At 43.9% G+C, this 20,836-nt stretch overlaps 1 protein-coding gene and 1 long non-coding RNA gene across 4 annotated transcripts in view; both read right to left on the bottom strand.

Moving 5' to 3' along the window:
- The window catches only part of HSD17B12 (hydroxysteroid 17-beta dehydrogenase 12), a 164,049-nt gene extending 149,947 nt beyond the window's left edge, over positions 1–14,102 (bottom strand). Inside the window, exon 1 of the mRNA XM_040980137.1 lies at positions 13,814–14,102. Coding sequence (XP_040836071.1) covers positions 13,814–13,976 — 163 coding nt within the window. The 5' untranslated portion in view covers positions 13,977–14,102. The remainder of the gene's footprint in view (positions 1–13,813) is intronic.
- A 1,516-nt stretch (positions 14,103–15,618) lies between these two features.
- LOC121156433 overlaps positions 15,619–20,836 on the bottom strand; it is a 30,798-nt gene continuing 25,580 nt past the window's right edge. For all 3 annotated transcript variants that reach the window (XR_005883863.1, XR_005883864.1, XR_005883865.1), the window contains exon 3: positions 15,619–15,891. This is a non-coding gene — a long non-coding RNA (uncharacterized LOC121156433). The remainder of the gene's footprint in view (positions 15,892–20,836) is intronic.

The following is a 20,836-nucleotide window of genomic DNA, read 5'->3' as shown; positions in this document are numbered from 1 at the left end:
CATCTCCCCCTGGTCCTGGCGCATCATGTGGAACTAACAAAACCGATCTGAATCTGCCTCACTGAGTTGCTGTGGAAATCGTTCGAGAGTGCCTGAAAAGAATTTTGTCAATTAAGATGTCATCATTACAAGAACACCGCAGGAATTCAGTCTGCTCTGATTCAGAACATATGGATGCTGTTGTCTACTTTACTGTGGTTTGTTTTGGAGTGGTTTTTTTCCCCCACATTATTTATAAAGACATCATCACCTCCTTTCACATGACAGGCAGTGATGGGTATTGGAACACACAGATAAGCAACAGCACTCTGCTTCACAGCAAAATATAAGATGGAACGTGCAAGATTAGGGCAGCTTGTTTACTGTATTAGCACTGTGTATGTGACAGGACTGGCATCTCAGCCACCACCAAGCAAGCCTGGCAATATTTCTGTCAAGGTAGTTTGGCCGTGAGCAGGTAGCACCAGTCATGAGAGTAAAACCCATCAAGAAAAAGAGCTTTGTACATACTACAAGTATTAAGGGAACTTTAAAACTGGTTTCTTAAATTTCCACAAGACACTGTCCCTTTTCCTGGCTGCCCTCAGGAATAGATACAGAACCACAACATTTCACTGGCAATTCTGTGTCATCAACACAATGAGCACTCTGGGGAATAAACACCACTGAGACTATGAGATAAGAGATACCACATCAACCAACTTAGCCTGTCAACAAAGCACTGCCTTGGGTCTTATCGTCTTGGTAGGGTGTGCCAGAGGCTCGGCATAATGGTGCCTCTGAGGGCAGCCGCAGTACTACACCTGCTACTTCTTCTAGAACTTGGCTAACTAGCTAGACAGGACTTCTTTTGCCCCACACCATTGGCAAGAAAGTTTGGTGATGAAGTCCAGGTTTGCCAGCACTTTCACTACAATGGAATAAGTATCCCTTAGGCAAAATGCATGCAATCAGTGTCTCCGATTCTAAGAGTTTCTGCATTCTGAGATGTTTGCAAAGACTTTTTTAGTTGAGCATCCCCAATTGGAAAAACCTGAATCCAAAATCCCAAACTTTCTGAGCCACATTTCTGGGTTCCAGAATAGGGGTGTTCAATCTGCTTTTCCCCTAATAATCCCTGACAAGTCCCTTCGCTACTGTGCTGTCAGAGTCTTCTGCTCACGGCTCACTGCCAAAGATGTGTCCGCCATCTCCCGCCCTTAGTGGCCAACCTTGCTGGCTGTGCTCTAGCTGGACGAGTCTTCACCACTCACAGCACTTTTCTCCCTAACAGCTCAATGAGGAGAATGGCAGGATCCCTTCTAGCATACTCTTCTGCTTTCGGGTCATTTTTCTCAAATCTCTCATTTGGCTAGGTAAACTTTCATAAAGATCGTCACCCAATCACAGTATTCACGTCTTTCTACAAAGCATAAGGTATAGAAAGCTATTTCCAAAAGTTCATGGAAAATAAACAGATAAATTTATCTGGCTGCAACACATTTTGAAATTCATATATAGGAGCAGTCTACAAAAAGTTCATGGAAATTGTGCAATTATGAAAAACGTATGCACAGATTTTTAAATATTTTTGCACCAAAATAAACATTTCTTTAAATGCTATTTTCCACACATTTAAGTACTCTCACATACTTGATACTTAGTAATTAACTTTCTTTTTTCTTTTTAAATTTAAGATTTACCCAAGGCTTTGGGACCCTGCTCCTGCATGGGAGACCCAGAAGAAGCTCCTGGTTTCTGGCTTCAGATCAGCTCAGCTCCGGTCCTGTGGCTACATGTAGGAGACCTGGAGGAAGCTCCAGACACCCAGCTTCAGATGGGTCCAGGACCAGCTGTTGCGGCCATCTAGGGTGAACCAGCAGATGGCAGACTGATCTCTTTCTTTCCTTCTCTGTAAGTCTGCCTTTCAAATCAAAATAAATAAATATTTTTAAATGTTTAAACCTAAAAAAAAAAAATCAAACCAGTAATAAATATATTACCAAAATCTTACTGCTACTGAAACATTTATTAAATTTTGCAAAGTGCTGTTTTCTGTAACAATATACAAAAATCACAAAAAGGTTCATTTGTTACCAATACTATTCCAGGACATTATTTTGATCTCACTTCATTTCATATTACCAAAACCATTCATTCAGCCCTGCAATGTTCAACTCTGTCACCAGCTTTTGACTAACCAACTGTGGTTTAATTTTCCTCTATCTATTTAGGTGTGTGATATTGAACCTTTTAACACAGAGAGAAAACATACAAATTATTTTGCACAAAAAAAAAAACATGAAGCACCACCCCTCAAGTGAGACAATGTAAAACTTCAAGGAAAAAAAAAACCCAACCACTATATAATATTACAGTGCACTCCCAAGGGGGCTTTACACATATGTAATTTAAAACAAATGAGGCAACGTATGCACACACATGCATTTGCACGCATACATGACTTATCTAAAAAGTACGAAAAAATAGAAGCCCACAAGATTATCACTCTCATGAGCGCTTCTGCCCGAGAATTCCCCCAAACAAAGATTCATGGTCTGCACTCCTGAAAAATGGGCAGAATTTCTTCAAGAGAAATCCAAGAAAGTGGAGCAGTAGAAAGCACTTCAGACAGAATGAAGTTAACATTCAACACCCACTGAAAGCACTAAGATTCTACACAAGCAAGGCCCGGGAGGAGGAATAGGCAAGACAGCGTGGGCAGGGCCAACAAAGAGCAAGTGAGCCAGGGATGCGTGTAAGGAAGGGCACAGGAGAGATGGCATGGCACCAGCATCAGACAGAAGAGAAGCTTCAGGAGGGGCCTTGGAACTTTTGTGCAAGGTAAAGGGGTATGTTGGGGTTCAATAAATCCAAGCAAGACTCCAAGGCGTGTGAGATGATTATAATTTCTAGTCTAAGGGGCAACCTGTTGCCATAAGCAAGAAGCGCCTTGAACAAAATAATCGTGGGGTTTTTATAGTAAGAGAATCAAAAGCTACGTGACAGTGAGCAAGTACGTGAATAGGGACTAAGACTGACACAAAACAGAAAGCATGCAATAGGAATTTACAACATATTGGCTTGGGGGTCCTGATCATATCCCTTCAATGCAGACAGTAATAAAACAACGTGCCTCAAAGGTAACTCTCTTCCTCTAAGTCTACAAACTCCGAGGTTCTCCCTATCTCTTGCCTGCCTCCTGGTCTTTCATGAAACAGAAGCTTTGCTCCAAACAGGATGCAGGTGTCTCTTTGGAGATTCCAGATTTGTAGGAGTACAGCCATCTTTACAATTAACCGTTTCAGGGGTAATTTGATTGGAAGTTTCTTTGGAACATAAACTTGCACCAAAGTAAAGTGCAAGACTTGGTAGGAGTCAGTACATTAGGGTACCATGGACGCGAGAGTGACCGTGATGGTAGACAAACTGAGAACAGGCTACTCCTGACAAGATGTAGGATGGAAAGTATGATTTTAAGAATTAGAGATGATCAAATATTATTAGCCCCCTGAAACTTGAGGAATTCGGCACATCTGCCCAGAAACAGCAAGAGGGGAGCGTGGCTAGAAGGAAAAGAGAAGAGCTAGAGTAGCCAGCCACAGGCTGGGAAGGAAAAGGAGTCACGGAACACAGACTGTGCTTTAGACAGAGCCGGATGGGAAGCCACCGGAGGGCTCTGTGCAGAGTCCTGTTTTTCAGTGGTCACTGTGGCTGCAGCAGGACCATCAGTGAGGTAGCCAAGCGGCAGCTGAAAGCAGGGTTACGGTCATTACTGAGGCAAGTGGTTTCGAAGGTATAGAAAGCATTGCATTTGGGGTACTTTGAAATCAGTCAGTGGGGTTTCCTAACAGACTGCACGTAGAGAAGAATCAGAGATGACTCTTGCGTTTTTACCAATGTAACTGCAAAGTTGCACATAACCAAATTTTCCACAGTCCATCCTATCCTAGATTCATGAAAGGGGAACCATAAAGCAACTATTAGTAAGTCGTTTTTATCATGCCTGGAATTAACTTTTTCTGCAATAGCGCTAATCATCAATTAATCTGTATAAAACTCCACATTCTCAATAGTATATCCGCTGAGCGAACTACAATCATTTCTGTTTCAACAATCCTTTTTCATCAAGTCAAAAAGATTTGTTCAAACAAAAGATGTCCTAAAGATTACAGAAAAAAAAAAGATTTATTCATCTTCTTTGGAAAGGCAGATTTACAGTAAGGAGAGACAGAAAGAAAGATCCTCCATCTACTGGCTCACTTCCCAAATGGCCACAGTGACCAGAGCTGAGCCAATATGAAGCTTGAAGCCAGGAGCCAGAAACTTCTTCCGGGTTTCCCATGTGGCTGTAGGGGTTTTCAAGGACTTGAGCCATCCTTTGCTGCTTTACCAGGCCATAGAAAGAGAGCTGGATGGGGCCCGGCGCGGTGGCGCAAGTGGTTAAAGGTCCTCGCCTTGCACGCCCGGGATCCCATATGGGCGCCGGTTCTAATCCCGGCAGCCCCGCTTCCCTTCCAGCTCCCTGCCCGTGGCCCGGGAAGGCAGTCGAGGACGACCCAAAGCTTTGGGAACCTGCACCCGGAAGATCTTCCTCTCTCTCTCTCTCCTCTCTGTATATCCGCCTTTCCAATAGCAAAATAATAAAAATAAATCTTTAAAAAAAAAAAAAAAGAGAGCTGGATGGATCAGAAGTAGAGCAACCAGGACACAAACCTGTACCCATGTGGGATGCTGGCACTTGGAGGTGGAGGATTAAGCCAGCTGAGCCACTGTGATGACCCCAACAAATGTTCTTAAGTATGTTACTTAGGATCCACAAAAACACACAAAGGATTACACTAGAACCTCATTCACATCTCATCTCATGTCATGGGAGTAGAATGTCCTTGAAATTCCTACCCCAATTTTACAAATGAAGTCAGCCTTCAAGGTCAGCTATCTTGTTTCACTACACAAGATAAACAGATACTGCATTCCTGCCACTGCAGATTAGTGACAGGCCTCTCAGTTACAACACCATGGTACTAAGGAGTCACCTTGAGAAAACAATAATCCAGTTTCAAGGTTCGTGCACCACCCAGTCCCCTGTAATAGAATGTCCCATACCACGATGATTAGCCTTCCACTGGGGGAATTGATGTCTGAGAAATGATAACTTGCAGGTGCACAAAAAGGGGCTCCCTCACTACAGAGTATAAACGTAGTTTTTTTGTTTGTTTGTTTTAAGGGAAAAAATGTCAATTTTTTAAAAAGATTTATTTGTTTTTATTACAAAGTCAGATAACGCAGAGAGGAGGAGAGACAGAGAGGAAGATCTTCCCTCCGATGATTCACTCCCAAAGTGAGCACAACGGCCGGGACTGCGCTGAACCGAAGCTGGGTACCAGGAACTTCTTTCCAGGTCTCCCACACAGGTGCAGGGTCCCAAAGCATTGGGCTGTCCTTGACTGCTTTCCCAGGCTACAACCAGGGAGCTGGATGGGAAGTGGAGCTGCTGGGATTAGAACCGGCGCCCATATGGAATCCCAGTGCGTTCGAGGCGAGGACTTTAGCCGCTGGCCACATTACCGGGCCCCCAAAAATGTCAATTTAACTGACATTATCTGTGGGGTAATATTTTCTCAAACAGGGTCAGTGACAACTTCAGGGAAGTCATGAAAACAAAAGTTTTTTCACTGTTACAAATTCAACAAGTTATCCATCTGCTAAAATTTCCTAAATCAGATTGGGTGCTCAGCCTGGTAATTAAGGTGTCAGTTAAGACACATACATCCTGTGATTTGACAAAATGCTGACGTTCAAGTCCCACCTGCAGTGGGACCTTGAGTGGCAGCAGATGGCGGCTCAGGTCTTCGGGCTCTTGCCCCCCATATGGGACATCTGGACTGAGTCCCTGGCACCTGGCTCCACCTGTTGTAGGCATCTGCGGAGTGAACCAGCAGATGAGTTTTCAGCCTGTCTCTCTTTGCCTTTTAAATACATAATCATTTTAAAGTATTTATTTCAAACAAAACAAAACAAACAAACAAAAATCCTTTAACTTCCTAAACTGTTTTCCACTGTTCTAAGCATGAAACAGCCTTGCCTGCTGTCCCTTCCCCCAGCTCCAGCCCCCTCAGAACACCCTTTCCAACACCCTTTCCTGCTTTCTGGAGGGCTCCACTCTTTCTTTCTGGTCTCAGGAATTGAGCATCTTCTGTTCCCTGGGCTCTTGCCTTCACTCTCTCACACTCATCCTCAGATCCCAGCTCTGTCACCATTTCCCTGAACCAACCCTATCTGCTCTCAGAATCCCACAGAGCCAAGCCTATCTTCCTCCCACAATATGTTATTTGCTCTTTGGTTGCCAGTCCACAGGCCTCTAATATAGGGTGGTCAACATACAGTGGACTTTCTGACAGAGTTGGACAAATGAATAGTGTTACATCATCCTCTCCCCAAAACTCAGTGACAGTTTTCCTCCCCACACCTGCTTGACCTTTATCAGTCTTGTAAAGTCAGGGGACATGAACATAAATAATTACATTTGATTTTATGCTAAGTAGCAAGAAATGAAATAAAGCGTTATTTTTTTAGAAAAATTAACTTATTCTTATCTACAATTAGCATTTAATGGCATTGGAATTGACCAATTCAAATCTATTTACCCACAAATGGGTATTAAAAATTCTATCATCTAAATCACCTATCAAATTTTTTTTCTAAAAAGGAAAGGTATAAATTATTCTCAATTCAACCAACTAAAACAAATTAAAAAATTAACTTGAAGTATAACTCTTGGTTTCTTTAAGATGCAGTAACCCACATATTAATTTTTTCTTACTCAGCCTTAACCTGGCAAGTAGCTTCAAACAATTAAAGGATAATACTGCTACGGCAAACAACATTATTACTAACAAGTTATTATGTAGTTGGGTCCCTGTGTTATTTAATAGTTGAATTATTCTTATTTAACCAACAGAATAATCATATAAAACCTGCCAGAAGTGGAGGAGCTAGAATTCAAGCCTAGGATTGGATCTCAGGTTTGGCTTGTAAGCAAGGAAGTTAGCGTTGCACAGAGAGAAGGAAAAGAACATAAGAGAGGCTGGTGAGGAAGGCACGGGCTGAACCTTCAATCCCGGGAAATGCCCCCAGTCACCTCCCTTTGGATTTTCCTCCAAACAGCCCAAGGCATGCTGTTCACTCGGCTCCTCCAAGCGCTTGGGCTTCCTCTTACAGGGCCTCCAGCCCAGCACTTGAAGGCTTCCCTACTAACTCCAAACTGGACAACTTGTTCCCTTAAGATGTATGGATTCCATTTGGGGAGTTGAACTGCACGTTGAACAAACATCCAAGAAGCCTTGTGACGACAGGGTTTGCTTCTGTGTCCTCCCTCATGTCCCCTGGTGGTTGAGACGTGTCTCCTGAATTAACTGCAGTCGGCAGCACCAGCTTGCCAGCAAGCTCAGGTTATCCACACCCTAACACTTCCTGCACATGAACACGTCACAGGCGCCATACAGGACCTCTCCTGAGAGTTTCCGAGTCCCCTGGAGAAGGCAACGATGATAAACAGAAAAGAGTATTGGACACCTATTTATCCCGATGACAGTCAAACCCTTGGCTCTGGCAAGCACCCAAGCAGTGGCTGTCCACTGTGCCCTCCAGCACCAACAAGATTCAGAGTTACAAATCTGAAGACAATACCAAGTCATTTGATTCGAACATGTTCCAGTTCTCCTGCAAAGCTTTTAGAAGGGGCTGGTGTTGTGGTACAGCAAGGTAAGCTGCCACTTGCAATGCAGCAATCCCTATCAGAGAGCTAGTTCAAGTCCCAGCTTCTCAGCTTTCAACCCAGTGCCCTGCAGCCGAGAACACAGAGAAAGACAGTCCAAGCCCTTTAACTTGGTCTTTCAAATAAAAAAAATCTTTTAAAAAACAAAAGTTTCCAGAAATACCAAGCACGTACAAATTTCAAAATGTGCCTTCAACCAAAAAGTAGCTTCATGGAGTTTGTAGGATCGAAAGACATGTACTCCCAAGTATTCAGACTATCACTACACCAATTACTGACACACACAGCATGCATTTGGGCAGTATGAATAATTTGGCTTCAAGTCCCCAACTCTGCAGGCCCTGACCTACGAAATCACAGACAAGGGAAGCAAAAGCAGAACTCCAAGAGTTAAAGAGCAGCTCTGTTGCCCAGACCACAGCCATTTCGGGAATGAACCAGCAGATGGAAGAGTCTCCCCCTCTGGTCTCTGTTCTGTCTCTCTCCGTAACTTTGTCTTTCAAATAAATATTAACAAGCTCATCTGTCAAGTGCCTGGTGCACTTCAAGCACTCAATAAATGGTGGTTATTAATACTTTTCCCTCTGCTAACTTAAGTAACACTGTACACATGATTTCTCAAATCCACTGATACCTTCAAGCCTAGTTAACGAAAGGCATCTATTTTCCAAGGTCTGTGGCTACTCAAATAACCATTTAAGGTGAATCCCATGCAATTAGCCAAACTAAAACAGAAATTGTGATCACATCTGTGATTCTGGCAACCTTCTCACTTTGGCGCCTGGCTCAGCAAAGCCAATTTTAATAAATGCCTTTTTAGATTAAAAACCCCATTGCCCATGCCCTGCCCGAATCCTCATTACCCACTAATGAAGAAAACCTTGGGATGTCACAGAACCAAGAGCGCCATCAGCAGCCGAAGCTGTGGAATCTGAAGGATGTGCCAACATAGACACCCAGAGGGCAAAATGCCAAGGTGAAGGCACTTGGTGAAACCTAACTTCACAGAACAGAAGACAATTCATCAAGAAACAAATAGCTGAAGAACTGATTTCATGCCATAACACGAACCCTGAAAACATCACATTACATTAAAAAAGCCAATCAGAAGCCATTTGTGCGCGCACACACACAGAGTATGATTCTATTCCTAGGAAAAACCCAGAATAGGCATTATCCACACAGAAATAAAATAGTAGCTAATTAGGGATAGGATGGGTACAAGCTTGGACAGTGAGCATTACTGCTGGCTAAGGGGCTTTTTAAATAGGGTGAAAATGTTCTGAAATTAGATCTGAAGATAGTCGTACAACTTGTGAGCATAATAAAACTGAATTGTGCATGTTAATAGGTAAATTCTATGGTATGTGAACTATATCTAAATTAAGCTATTATTTTAAAAATCCTACTACCTATTTAGATTCGTTATTCCGTGGTGCCTAGAGCAACATCCCCTTGCATTAAATACCAAGTCCTTACAATCCTGTCTTGTGTTTAAGATTATCAGATATCTCAACTTCACCTTGCCTTTGCATCATTTCTATTTCATTTCAATAGCAATCCTGGTAGATGAACTCCAGCGATGAACACTGCTCAAACAGATGCAAACTTCATCCACACTTTATTAAACTCTTCACTCTGTAGAGCTCTTGACCAGTGACTCTTTGTACTTAATATTCCTAACTAGATCAGCAGTTTTCTTCTGAAATTTCTTTTGAAATACTTGCTACAATGATTGTTACACAACTGAAGTTCAATGACCCAGAAGCTCTTGGCTCACCTAAGAAACACAGCTAGTTCCCAACAAGGACAGGCCAGAGTCCTACTTACCAAGTTGTGCTAGGCCCACCTGCTAGCGATCAAGTGAAATCAGAGTGACTCATTTGGGTCACTGGAAGTGGACTAGGGCAAAGAGGCAAGTCAGCTCTTGCTCTGGAGATAAAGGCGCTAGATGAGGAATGAGCAGATCATCTCAGAAAGTTACCTAGACTAAGGAATCTGAGGCCTTGAACCCTTCTGCTGCTTGCAAGCCTGTACTTGAGCTTTCCTCCACAAATTTTAAGTTCTGAAGAGCAGGTATCTGAGCAGTGTGCCAAAGTACCAAGGGAAAAGTCAAGCAATGAAGACCTACAATCCCTGACCCTTGGATTCCCTGAGACAAAACACACTCCCATGGAGACTTAAGAATAACAGGAACAGGGCCCAGCACGATGGCGCAGTGGTTAAGGTCCTCGTCTTGCACGCGCCGGAACCCCATATGGACATCGGTTCTAACCCCGGCAGCCCAGCTTCCCTTCTAGCTCCCTGACTGTAGCCTGGGAAAGCAGTCGAGGACGGCCCAAAGCCTTGGGACCCTGCACACACATGGGAGACCCGGAAGAGGCTCCTGGCTTCAGATTGGCTCAGCTCCAGCCGTTGAGGCCGCTTGGGGAGTGAATCATCGGAGGGAAGATCTTCTTCTCTGTCTCTCTTCTCTGTATATCTGCCTTTCCAATAAAAATAAAAAAATAAATCTTTTAAAAAAAAGAATAACAGGAACAGAGCTGGCGCCATGGCCCAACATGCGAACCCTCCACCTGTAGGGGCCAGAATCCTATATGGGCACCAGTTTATGTAACACCTGATCCACTTCCCATCCAGCTCTCTGCCTGTGGCTGGAAAAGCAACTGAGGAAGGCCCAAAGCCTTGGAACCCTGCACCTACACAGGAGACCCAGAAGTTCCTGACTCCTGGCTTCAGATCGGCTCAGCGCTAGCCACCGTGAACATTTGGAGGAGTAAAACAGCAAATGGAAGATTCTCTCTCTATAAAATCTGCCATTCAAATAAAAACAAATCTTTAAAAAATGTGTAATAGGAACAGCAATTTACCATCAACTCAACATACATTACTATAGAGTACTGAACATGGCTAAGGAACAGAGGACACCACAGTAACCCTGTCATGGCAAGAAGTGCCTCTGCAGCTCTGCCCTCCACTGACATCCTCTCAGAGGGCCTTTCCAGGAAGACACATGACCATGAGACCCAGACAGCAGGTTTCTTGGGGAGGACATTAATTGGTAGACGTATAAACAAAAATTCTAAAATTATTACTGCAATTACAGAAACTACCACAATGTCAAACTATTTATTCAAGGATCACTCCTGCTAGCTTCAGCTCCAACTTCAACAGGCAACTGTTTAAGATGAGCTCATCTTAGTTTTATTTGAGGGTCTCTGAATTCAGAGATGAAGTATTTGCTTTTAGATCCAGGTATACATTATTACAAATAACAATTGGATCATTTCTGCTTAAGCACTTAAAAAACTTTCTGGTAAAATTCAGAATGAGTCGAATTCGCTTCACTTTAATTAGCAAATCATGACCCTCTGTTATCTCAGTGTTCTTAAAAAAAAAAAAAAAGAAGAAGAAGAAAAGCTGTATTATTTATTTGAAAGGCAAAGTTACAGAGAGAAGGAGAGATAGAGATCTTCCATCCAGCGGTTCATTCCATAAAGGGCTGTATCAGCCAGAGCAACCAGGCTGAAGCCAGGGGCCAGGAGCTTCATCCCAGTCTCCCAGCTGAGTACAGGGACCAAGGGATGTGGGCCATCTTCTACTTTCCCAGGTACATCAGCAGGGATGGGAATAAGCATCCCTGTGGGTGGGATGCTGGCGATGCAAGCAGCAGTTCCACCTGTTGCATCACAGCACTGGCCCCTGCCCTGGTGTTCCACTTCAAACTGTGCTCCCACATCTTTCTAAACCCTGTCCTTAATTTGCCAATGATTCTTACTTTGGGACCAATTCTCTTCCATCAGCAAGTGGTCCTTAGAAAGAACAATGTTACATCAATTGGCTTCTGCTGCAGACTCATAAATTGAACTTCTATTTATCATTTGCTAATACAGTTTTAAATAACTTCTTTTAAAAAGGTTTTGCTTGCAAAGTACAAACATTTTAATTTACATTTTGATTAATATAAAACACAGTCAAGGATGGCTCAAAGCCTTGGGACCCTGCACACGCGTGGGAGACTCGGAAGAGGCTCTGGGCTCCTGGCTTCAGACTGGCTCAGCTCCAGCCGTTGCAGCTGCTTGGGGAGTAAATCATCAGACAGAAGATCTTCCTCTCTGTCTCTCCTCTTCTCTGTATATCTGACTTCCTAATAAAAAATAAATCCTTAAAAAATATATATAAGAACCTTTATAATGTAGTCTCTGGACACATTTCTAAGACCACAATCCTTCCTTCCTTCCTTCCTCAATTCCTTCATTTTTAAATTTATAATCAAGGGCTCCAACTAGATAAGGAGTTGAACAAGTGAAACAAGAAAGATTATTGTTCAGCAGCAAGACAGACCAGGCTTGTAACAAGAATCAAAGCCAAAGACATCAATTTCACTCTTAAACATCAACTACTGGGTCTGGCGATTGTTCACGGCTAAATCCTTGGCTTGCATGTGCCATCAGGATCCCATATACGCTGTTTCATCTCCTGGCTGCTCGACTTTGCATCTAGCTCCCTACTTTCGGCCTGGAAAGGTAGAAGAGGATGACCCAAGGCCTTGCACCCACAGGGGAGACCTGCAAGAAGCTCCTGGTTCCTGGCTTCAGATCAGCTTAGCTCTGGCAGTTGCAGCCACTTGGGGAGTTGACCAGTGGACAGAAGACCTTTCTCTATGTCTCTCCTTCTCTCTGTAAACCTACCTTTCTGACACAAATCGTTAAAAAAAAAAAAATCCATTACTTATATTCTATATATTAACCACCACAAATCAGAGAGAACAAGTGACACTTATCTTGTACTCGGTTACTCGGTTAACAGCAGTGATATCTTGAGTAACATTGCAAAAGTTCACAAACAAGTTTCCGACAGCTGACAACCACAAGCTTGGGCAAGTCAATTGAGAAATGGCATTCTTAATTAGAATGAAATAACAGCAAAGGGCAACAATCAAAGGTGTTGCCTCGCACACAGAATAGGCTCAGCAGAGGTTCTCCCCCAACACCGCTGCCCCAAACGACATGCTGTCTTTTCCACTACATTGTGTAAATGTTTCTCAATCAACCAAGTAAACACGGCGTGACGTAATTCGTGCATCTTACTCCAGCCTAACCACCCCCAAAACTCCATCCATTCCTGGGGAAGTGAACACTAATTATCAAACATGAAAATGAAGAATCGTATCTGAGAACCACCATCAGCACAGCTTCAGAAATCACTTTTTGTTTTTTTAAAGGAGTAAGCGGGCGGCAACAGGGGAAGGAAGGGACGAAAAAGAAAGCAGAAATGAACAGCAATATAGAACAGAAAAAAAGCAAGGGCCAACTTGCAGGCAGGCAATTTTCCCAACTTCTGCAGCATGCCCTTTGTCCTGCATTCTGAATGCCTGCAGGGTTAACTCAGGTTCTCCCTCCCACAAACGCCCTTGGGATAAACATCTCTCCCTTTGCAACATCGTCGAGAGGGGCCACTTCCAGGAAGGAATCCTTCTCGGTACTGGGCGATTCCAGAACAGCCAAGATCTGGGTGTCTGGTATTTTTCTTGTTTCCTGGCTATGTGAATTAGATAAAAAAGGCCCAATCCAAAGAAAGGGGACCCACTAAGCACTAGGGTGGCGGGCACCTCTGGTCCTAACACCCTCATCCCAGTAAAGCTAACAGCTCGCTTGGCTTCCTTAGGAGTGGGCCGCTGGTCGAATCCTGTGGAAAACTTTTTATTTTCAACAAACTGACAAGGGGCGGCGAGCCACGGCTGGGTAAGGAGGCAGCGACGACAAGGTTCCCCAAGGGCCTCGAACCCCGGCACGGCTCCAAGGGCACCACGCCCCCGCGAGCCCAACGCCGCTTTCTCCCGCACCCCAAGCTGCACTCGGCAGTTCCCAGAGTTGAGTTTGCAGGGTGTGGGGTATCTGCAAACTGTGCAACAACTCTAAGCAAGCCACAAGATGGGGGTCTCCGGAAACAGAGCGGGGAGCTGGGAAGCGGCAGGAAGGGCGCCGGGTTTGGTCAGCGGCCGCCGGGCCCCGCCGAGTCCCGGAGAAGGAGACGGCGCCGACTCGCACTCACCTGCCCATTCGCCGAGCCGCGGCCCGACCCACGCATCGTTGCCCACACCCCAGAGCCGAAAGGCCCAGAAGAGCCAGTACGAGACGCGTAGGGTGAGGTAGGCCACCGTGCCGGCGCCCACCCAATACAGGAGACCGGCGGCGACAGACAGAAGGCACGCCATGGCTTTCGGACTAGGCCTCACTATCTTCTTGAATGAACAAGAAAAAAAAAAAAGAATGAATGAACGAAGTCAGAAAGAGGCTGCGGCCGTGACGAAGGAGAAGGCACTAATACGAGCCGATCCTACACCATTTAAGACCTGAACTCCGCCCACCGCGCCATAGCCGTACCGCCATTGGTGATCTGTCGCGCCCTCTGAGCGTAGTGCGACACCCATTGGCTGACTCCGGCTTCACTCTCCCACCCACCTGCTACCCCGTCCTGCGTACGTGATTCGGTTCTAAGGCTGCCCATCAAACTCGGATCCCGCTGTCCAATCAAGCTGTCAATCAAGCTTCGGGCCCGCCCAAGCGTGTCTGGCACACCCCTTTGGAATTGGCCTCCTGGCGGCCTGTCTCACCCCACCGAGGCGCGCCGGTCGCTCATTGGCTGCAGCGATCCTCGCGACTGCAGAAGACTGCACCCTGATTGGCCAGTGTGTAAATTCGGATTTGAAGATGGCGTGGGATCTGAGGAAGCTAGAATGAATGGAAGACTAGTAATAACTGGGCGTAAAGCCACGATTTCATGAGGTCACTGTGTGCTGTCATCGTTAAACTTCTGGACAAAGGTTTGCTGTTTCCTAAGTTCGCTTCCACCTACGCCGAGCGTTCCTTGCGTGGAATGACTAGCACACAGCTCTGAAATGAAGGAAAACATGATGTAGGAACACTGCTTGATGAACAGTTTTGGAAAGGGTGTTTTTTAAATAGGCCTTAAGATAAGACAGATAATTTTATGTCTCTTTTTATTTAAAATTTTCTGGGAGAGAGAGTGGAGTTTTTGAGTGGGTGCACAAGTGTGAGCAAAACAGAGGATGAAGGAATCTATTAAGTTTTGGAGGAGTTAGACCACAAGGCAAGTGGAAGAAAGTGCTTCACGTGTACTCTCCCATCCTACTTTAGATAACTTTTCTATGGATAGAGGAGTAAAAGGCAGTGTTTGAACCTGAATGTGTTCAAACCTAAAACCACGTGTTGGGTTTTTTGCTTTATATGTGTGTGTCATATAATATATATAACATATATTTGCTTTATATATATATTTTTTTTCTTTATCAGCTAGATCTGTTCAAACCAGAAATGGCTCAGTGAAGGCAGAATAAAAAGGTGGCTAGGGATTGGCCCCCTGCAATAGTAAGTTAAGCCTGTATTAGGTTGAGTATGGTGCTGGCATCCCATTTGAGCACAGGTTCCAATCTCCACCTCTGTTCCAGCTCCCTGCTTGTGGCCTGGGAAAGCAGTCGAGGATGGCCCAAAATGTGGGATCCCTGCACCCACATCGGAGACCCAAAAGAAGCTCCTGACTCCTGGCTCCAGATTGGCTCAGCTGCAGCCCTTGTGGCAACTTGGGTAGTGACCCAGCAGATGGAAAATCTTTGTCTCTCCTCTCTGTGTATCTGCCTTTCCAAGAAAAAATAAATAAATTTATTTTTTTAAGTGGCTAAAGGAGAGAAGAACCTCAAATATTGTCTCACACAAATCGACATAGCTACATTGGATTTCAGTCTCATTTATTGAAAAAATTAGAGTTTAGAATAGTCTTTAATATGGAAAGAAAAATGAAGCAACAAAATGAGTCATATTAGTCTACAAATAATCCCATTCAATTTTAAGGTCATTTTTATTATTTCAATACATTTTTGTGATTAAATCACAGATACTTTTCAACATAATGAAAAAAAATTCCAAAAGTGGGATGTTTCATGAAAGGTAGGAATTTTTCCAAGCGCTGTCATGCTTAATTCTCGGGGTCACAGAGTCGACACCTTTGACTGTATAGTAGAACATTTTTGACAGCTGTGTCTTCTCTCTTCTTTATTTAAATCCAGTTCAAAGGGTTGCACTTTACTTGCCTTTAAGATCAGCTGTCTAATCCTGTGTCAAAAAAAAAAAAAAGCAATTTAAAAGAAACTGGGCGAATATTTCAAAAGGTGAATATTTCACTCCTTGAACAAATATTACCATAAGAAAGGAACATTGACTTGCATTTATGCAATAATAGCTCATTATCATTTTCAAGAAGATTTCACACCTCAGTTCATTTAATAACACTCTGATGTTTCCAACCAGAAAAAAGGCTCTCAGTGGAATTTCATGTGTAAAGACCACTGGAGTGCAGTAGACCTAGTTCCAGAACCAAGGAGCCTGCACTATCTTTCTAGCCACAGACCAGGGCTCACTGTTCCAGGGGTCTTATGTGAGACTGTAACCAGTCATTTTGAAACAAGAGACTTAAGAATACAGTTTTATTGAGCATGACACAATGGCTTAATCAAATAATCTTCCACTTGAAAGTACCAGGATCCTATATAGGTATAGTTAGTGTCCTGGCTGCTCCACTTCCCTTCCAGCTCCCTACTTGTGGCCTGGAAAAGCAGCAGGGGATGGCCTAAAGTCTTGGCTCCCTGCACGCAAGATAGAGACCCAGAAAAAGCTCCTGGCTTCAGATAAACTCTGCACCAGCCATTGCAGCCACTTGCAGAATGAACCAGCAGCTGGAAGATCTTTTTGGGGAGTGAACCAATGGATGAAAGAGCTTTCTCTCTGTCTCTCCTTCTCTCCATAAATATGCCTTTAAATAAAAATAAGCAAATCTTTTAAAAAATGAAAATACTTTTTTTGTTATTCTTTAGCTTTTTTAAAAAAAAAAAGATTTGTTTATTTTTATTGCAAAGTCAGATATACAGAGAGGAAAAGAGACAGAGAGAAAGATCTTTTGTCTGATGATTCACTCCCCAAGTGACTGCAGCAGCTGGTACTACGCCTATCCAAAGCCATGAGCCAGGAACTTCCTCCAGGTCTCACCTGAGGGTGCAGGGTCCCAAAGCCCTGAGCCATCCTCTACTGCCTTCCCAGGCCACAAGCAAGGAGCTGGATGAGAAGTGAGGCTGCCAGGATTAGAACTGACACCCATATGGGATCCTGGCGCTTTCAAAGCGATTACTTAAGCTGCTAGGTCACCACACTGCGCCCTGCTTTTTAGTTTTAAAGGCTCAGGGATTTATATAAAATGAAAAAGTCCCACCCTATTGCTGGTTCTCACTGATTATGACTGGCAATTTTGATATACTCATATTCGTCCATCTCTTTTTCTATGTAAGACTAAAGCTAGGTAGTATGTATGATATACATACACACTTTTCTTTAAAAGAAAAACCATGCTCATACAAACACAATCTAACAACTCTATCTATTCAGTAATCTGACAGACACATCAGTCTTGGCAATTCAGCTGTTTATTTTTCTTCACTTAATCAACAGATTTGATAATCATTGCAGCAACCTTACCCAGAACCAACACTTAAACTAATAATGATGATGATGATGATGTCGTAGGGAACGAGCCAGTTTAAAGCTAGGTGAAAGGAAAAGTAAACAATGATGTTTTATTATACCCACATATTTACATTTTTTTAAGACAAGCATATAAAACTTAAGGTTGGTAACATAGAATTTCTCCTTTGAAAAATATTTTTTAAAGTCTTTAGTGATTTTGTTGTTTAAAAAGCAGAAGAAGAAACAGAGAACTTCCATCTACTGGGTCATTCCCCAAATTGTAGCAGTAGCCAAAGCCAGGAGCCAGGACCTGGATTGACCACGTGGGAGGCAGGGGCCCACTAGCACATTAGCAGGGAGCTGGATTAGGAGTGAAACAGTCAAGATTCCCACCAGTGATCATATAGGATGCCAGCATGGCAGGCAGTAGCTTAAGCCACTGTGCCACATTACCGGCCCCAATTTCTGGGGACTTCTTTCTTTTTCTTTTTCTTTTTTTCTTTCTCTATTTTCTTTTTTTTTTTTTTCTTTTAATGAATTTTACATAGTGGATTAGGGCTCAAAGGATAAAGGACTACAGGAAAGTGCGTAAGACCATTGTTTCCACATTCTCTTTATTTCATTCCTGTATCTGGGGAAAGGGAAGACACAAAGGGAGAAGCCACAGCCACCTTCCCAACCATCCCAGGGTCCCTGATGTGGGGCATGCTCCGAGGGCATTGCTCAAGTGGTTTCGATACTTCAACTGTTCTGAATTGCTGCCAATCTCACCAGGAACGTCTTTCTTTATGTGAATGCTTAATTTAGGAACACCTGCTATCTTTACTCATAAATATTTTTCTTTCCAAAAAATTATGGCTGGGCCAGTGTTGTGACACAGCAGGTTGTGAGCGCCAGTCTGGGTCCTGGTCGCTATGCTTCTGATCCAACTCCTTGCTAAGGTCGTGGGGAAGCGGCAGAGGACAGCCTGAGTGCTTTCAGCCACGGCCTCCTGCCTTCAGCCAGCCACAGGGGCAGCTGCTGTGGCCATCTGGGAGTGAACCAGGGTTTAAAACATCTTTCTCCCTGTCTCTTTTCTGTTTCTAATTCTGCCTTTCAAATGAGCAATTCTGTTTTTTTTTTAAATATAGTTACTATAGTTACTATAGTTCCTTTAACTAGATATTTGTTCTTTCTCCTTTTTTCTTTGTAGATATATTTGGTGCACACAAAAGACTGCATGAAGGGCCCAGCATGATAGCCTAGCAGGTAGGGACTTTGTCTTAAATGCACTAAGATCCCATATGGGCACCGGTTTTAATCCTGCTGACCCAGCTTCCCATCTAGCTCCCTGCCTGTGGCCTGAGAAAGCAGTGGAGGACAGCCCAAAGCCTTGGGACCCTGTACTCACAGGTGAGACTTGGAAGAAGCTCCTGGCTCCTGGCTTCATATTGGCTCAGCTCTGGCTGTTGTGGCCGCTTAGGGAGTGAATCATTGGACAGAAGATCTTCCTCTCTGTCTCCCCCTTCTCTGGCTATCTGCCTTTCCAATAAAAATAAATAAGTTTTTTTTTAAGATTTATTTTTATTATTTTTTATTGGAAAGGCGGATATACAGAGAGGAGAGACAGAGAGGAAGATCTTCCGTCTGATGATTCACTCCCCAAGTGAGCACAACAGCCCGATGCTATGCCGATCCGAAGCCAGGAGCCTCTTCTAGGTCTCCCACGCGGGTGCAGGGTCCCAAAGCCCTGGGCCGTCCTCGACTGCTTTCCTGGGCCACAGGCAGGGAGCTGGAAGGGAAGCGGGGCTACCGGGATAGAACTGGCGCCCATATGGGACCCCAGGCGTGCAAGGCAAGGACCTTAACCACTTGCGCCACCATGCCCGGCCCAAGTTGTTTTTTTTTTTTAATTACGTGAAGAATATGTGTGTTAGTTTAAAAGGCAAAACATAATGAAAAACTAAATGCATCGCCAAACTTCAGAACTAAAACCAAAAACCTGTCCCATCTCATCCCCCAGAGGTAACCACAGTCCTAAATGTTGTATATCATTCTGCCTTTATGTAGAATACATTTGCAACGTGTTTTAAAAGGTGATAGAAACATGCACAATATGAAAACTCATGGATTTCAAAATGTTCTCACCAAAATAAAACATTTTTCTTGTTCATATTTAATATTTGAAAGGCAGAAAGGCAGAGACCCCCTCCTTTGCTAGTTTACTTTCCAAATGCTTACCAAAGCCAGGACTGGGCCATGCTGAGGCTGGGAACACTCAATCCGTGTCTCCCAGGTAATAGAGACCTGAGTACTTAAGCCGTGGCCTGCTGCCTCCCAGGGTGTGCACCTGCAGGAAGCTAGCATCAGGAGCAGAGCTGTGACTTGAACCCAAGTATTCCAATGCAGGATGCAGCACTTCAAACGGCATCTTAGTCACTGTACCAAATGCCTGGCCCTAACCTACTCTCTAATTCCAGTTCTGCACCAACTTTCAAGGTCCCCTTACATATTATATATACTTATATCTCAAACACTGATGAAAGATCCGTGGTCATCTTAACCAATGTTTCAACTTCTACACCAAAATGTCTGCACCTATTTCAAATTCCTAAAGCGAAATTTCTGTACACATTTTAAAGCATTAAATTGTATGTTGTTTGTTGGGCAGAATGTAGATGCTGAAAGACATCTGTGTCCTAACTTCTGGAACCCGAGTAGACGCTCTACAGCAATGTTCCCAATAAGTTAATGTTAAGGTGGAGCCACTATGCAGCTCAACCCAACCTAATGACATGGGTCCTTAAAGTTAAAGAACCTTTCCCAGCTTGAATCATACAGAGAGATGTAACTGCAATAATGATCAGAGTGATGCAATATTGCTGGTTTTCCAATGGAGGAGGGGGGCCCACAAGACCAGGAATGCAGGTCATTCCTAGAAGCTGAATAAGGCAGGGAAATGAACTCTCCCTTAGAGTCCCTGGATAGCAATGCAGCCCCAACACTGATTTTAGCCAAGGGAGACCATGGTAGAATTGTAGGATATGAACCGTATACTATTTTTGTTTTGTTTTGTTTTGTTTTTGATGATCTTTACATAGTTGATTAGGGCACAAAGGGTCAAGGGCTACAGGAAAGTAGGTAAGGCCAATGTTTCCACATTCTCCTTTTCCTTCCTGTGTCTGGGGATGGGGAGAGACAAAAGGAAAAGCCACACCCACTCTCTTAACCTTCCCAGGGTCCCTGATGTGGGGCATGATATGAGGGCATGATCAAGTGGTTTCGTTAGTTCAACTGTTCTGAATTGCTGCCGATCTCACCATTCCAAGCACAATGAAATCTCTCCAGAATCCACTGGCTGACAGTCCACGTTAGCGTCTCCATTTGTCCAGATTTTCACTGACATACTTGGCTGGGGTAGTTAAACAATTTGTTTAGTCCTCTGTTCTGGTAATGTACTCCAATATACTACCATATCCCCCATGTGCACCTGGATATGCTGTCCACTGCTCCATCTGAGCCTCCGAGGAGGTTCAGCTTTGACACATGCACTCCATGGTCAGAC

Source organism: Ochotona curzoniae, unplaced genomic scaffold (genome assembly GCF_017591425.1).
Source record: "Ochotona curzoniae isolate NIBS_2020 unplaced genomic scaffold, NIBS_Ocur_1.0 contig_3432, whole genome shotgun sequence".
NCBI lineage: Eukaryota > Metazoa > Chordata > Mammalia > Lagomorpha > Ochotonidae > Ochotona > Ochotona curzoniae.
Note: the sequence above shows the minus strand (reverse complement) of the source record. Positions and strands in the feature narration are given on the sequence as shown.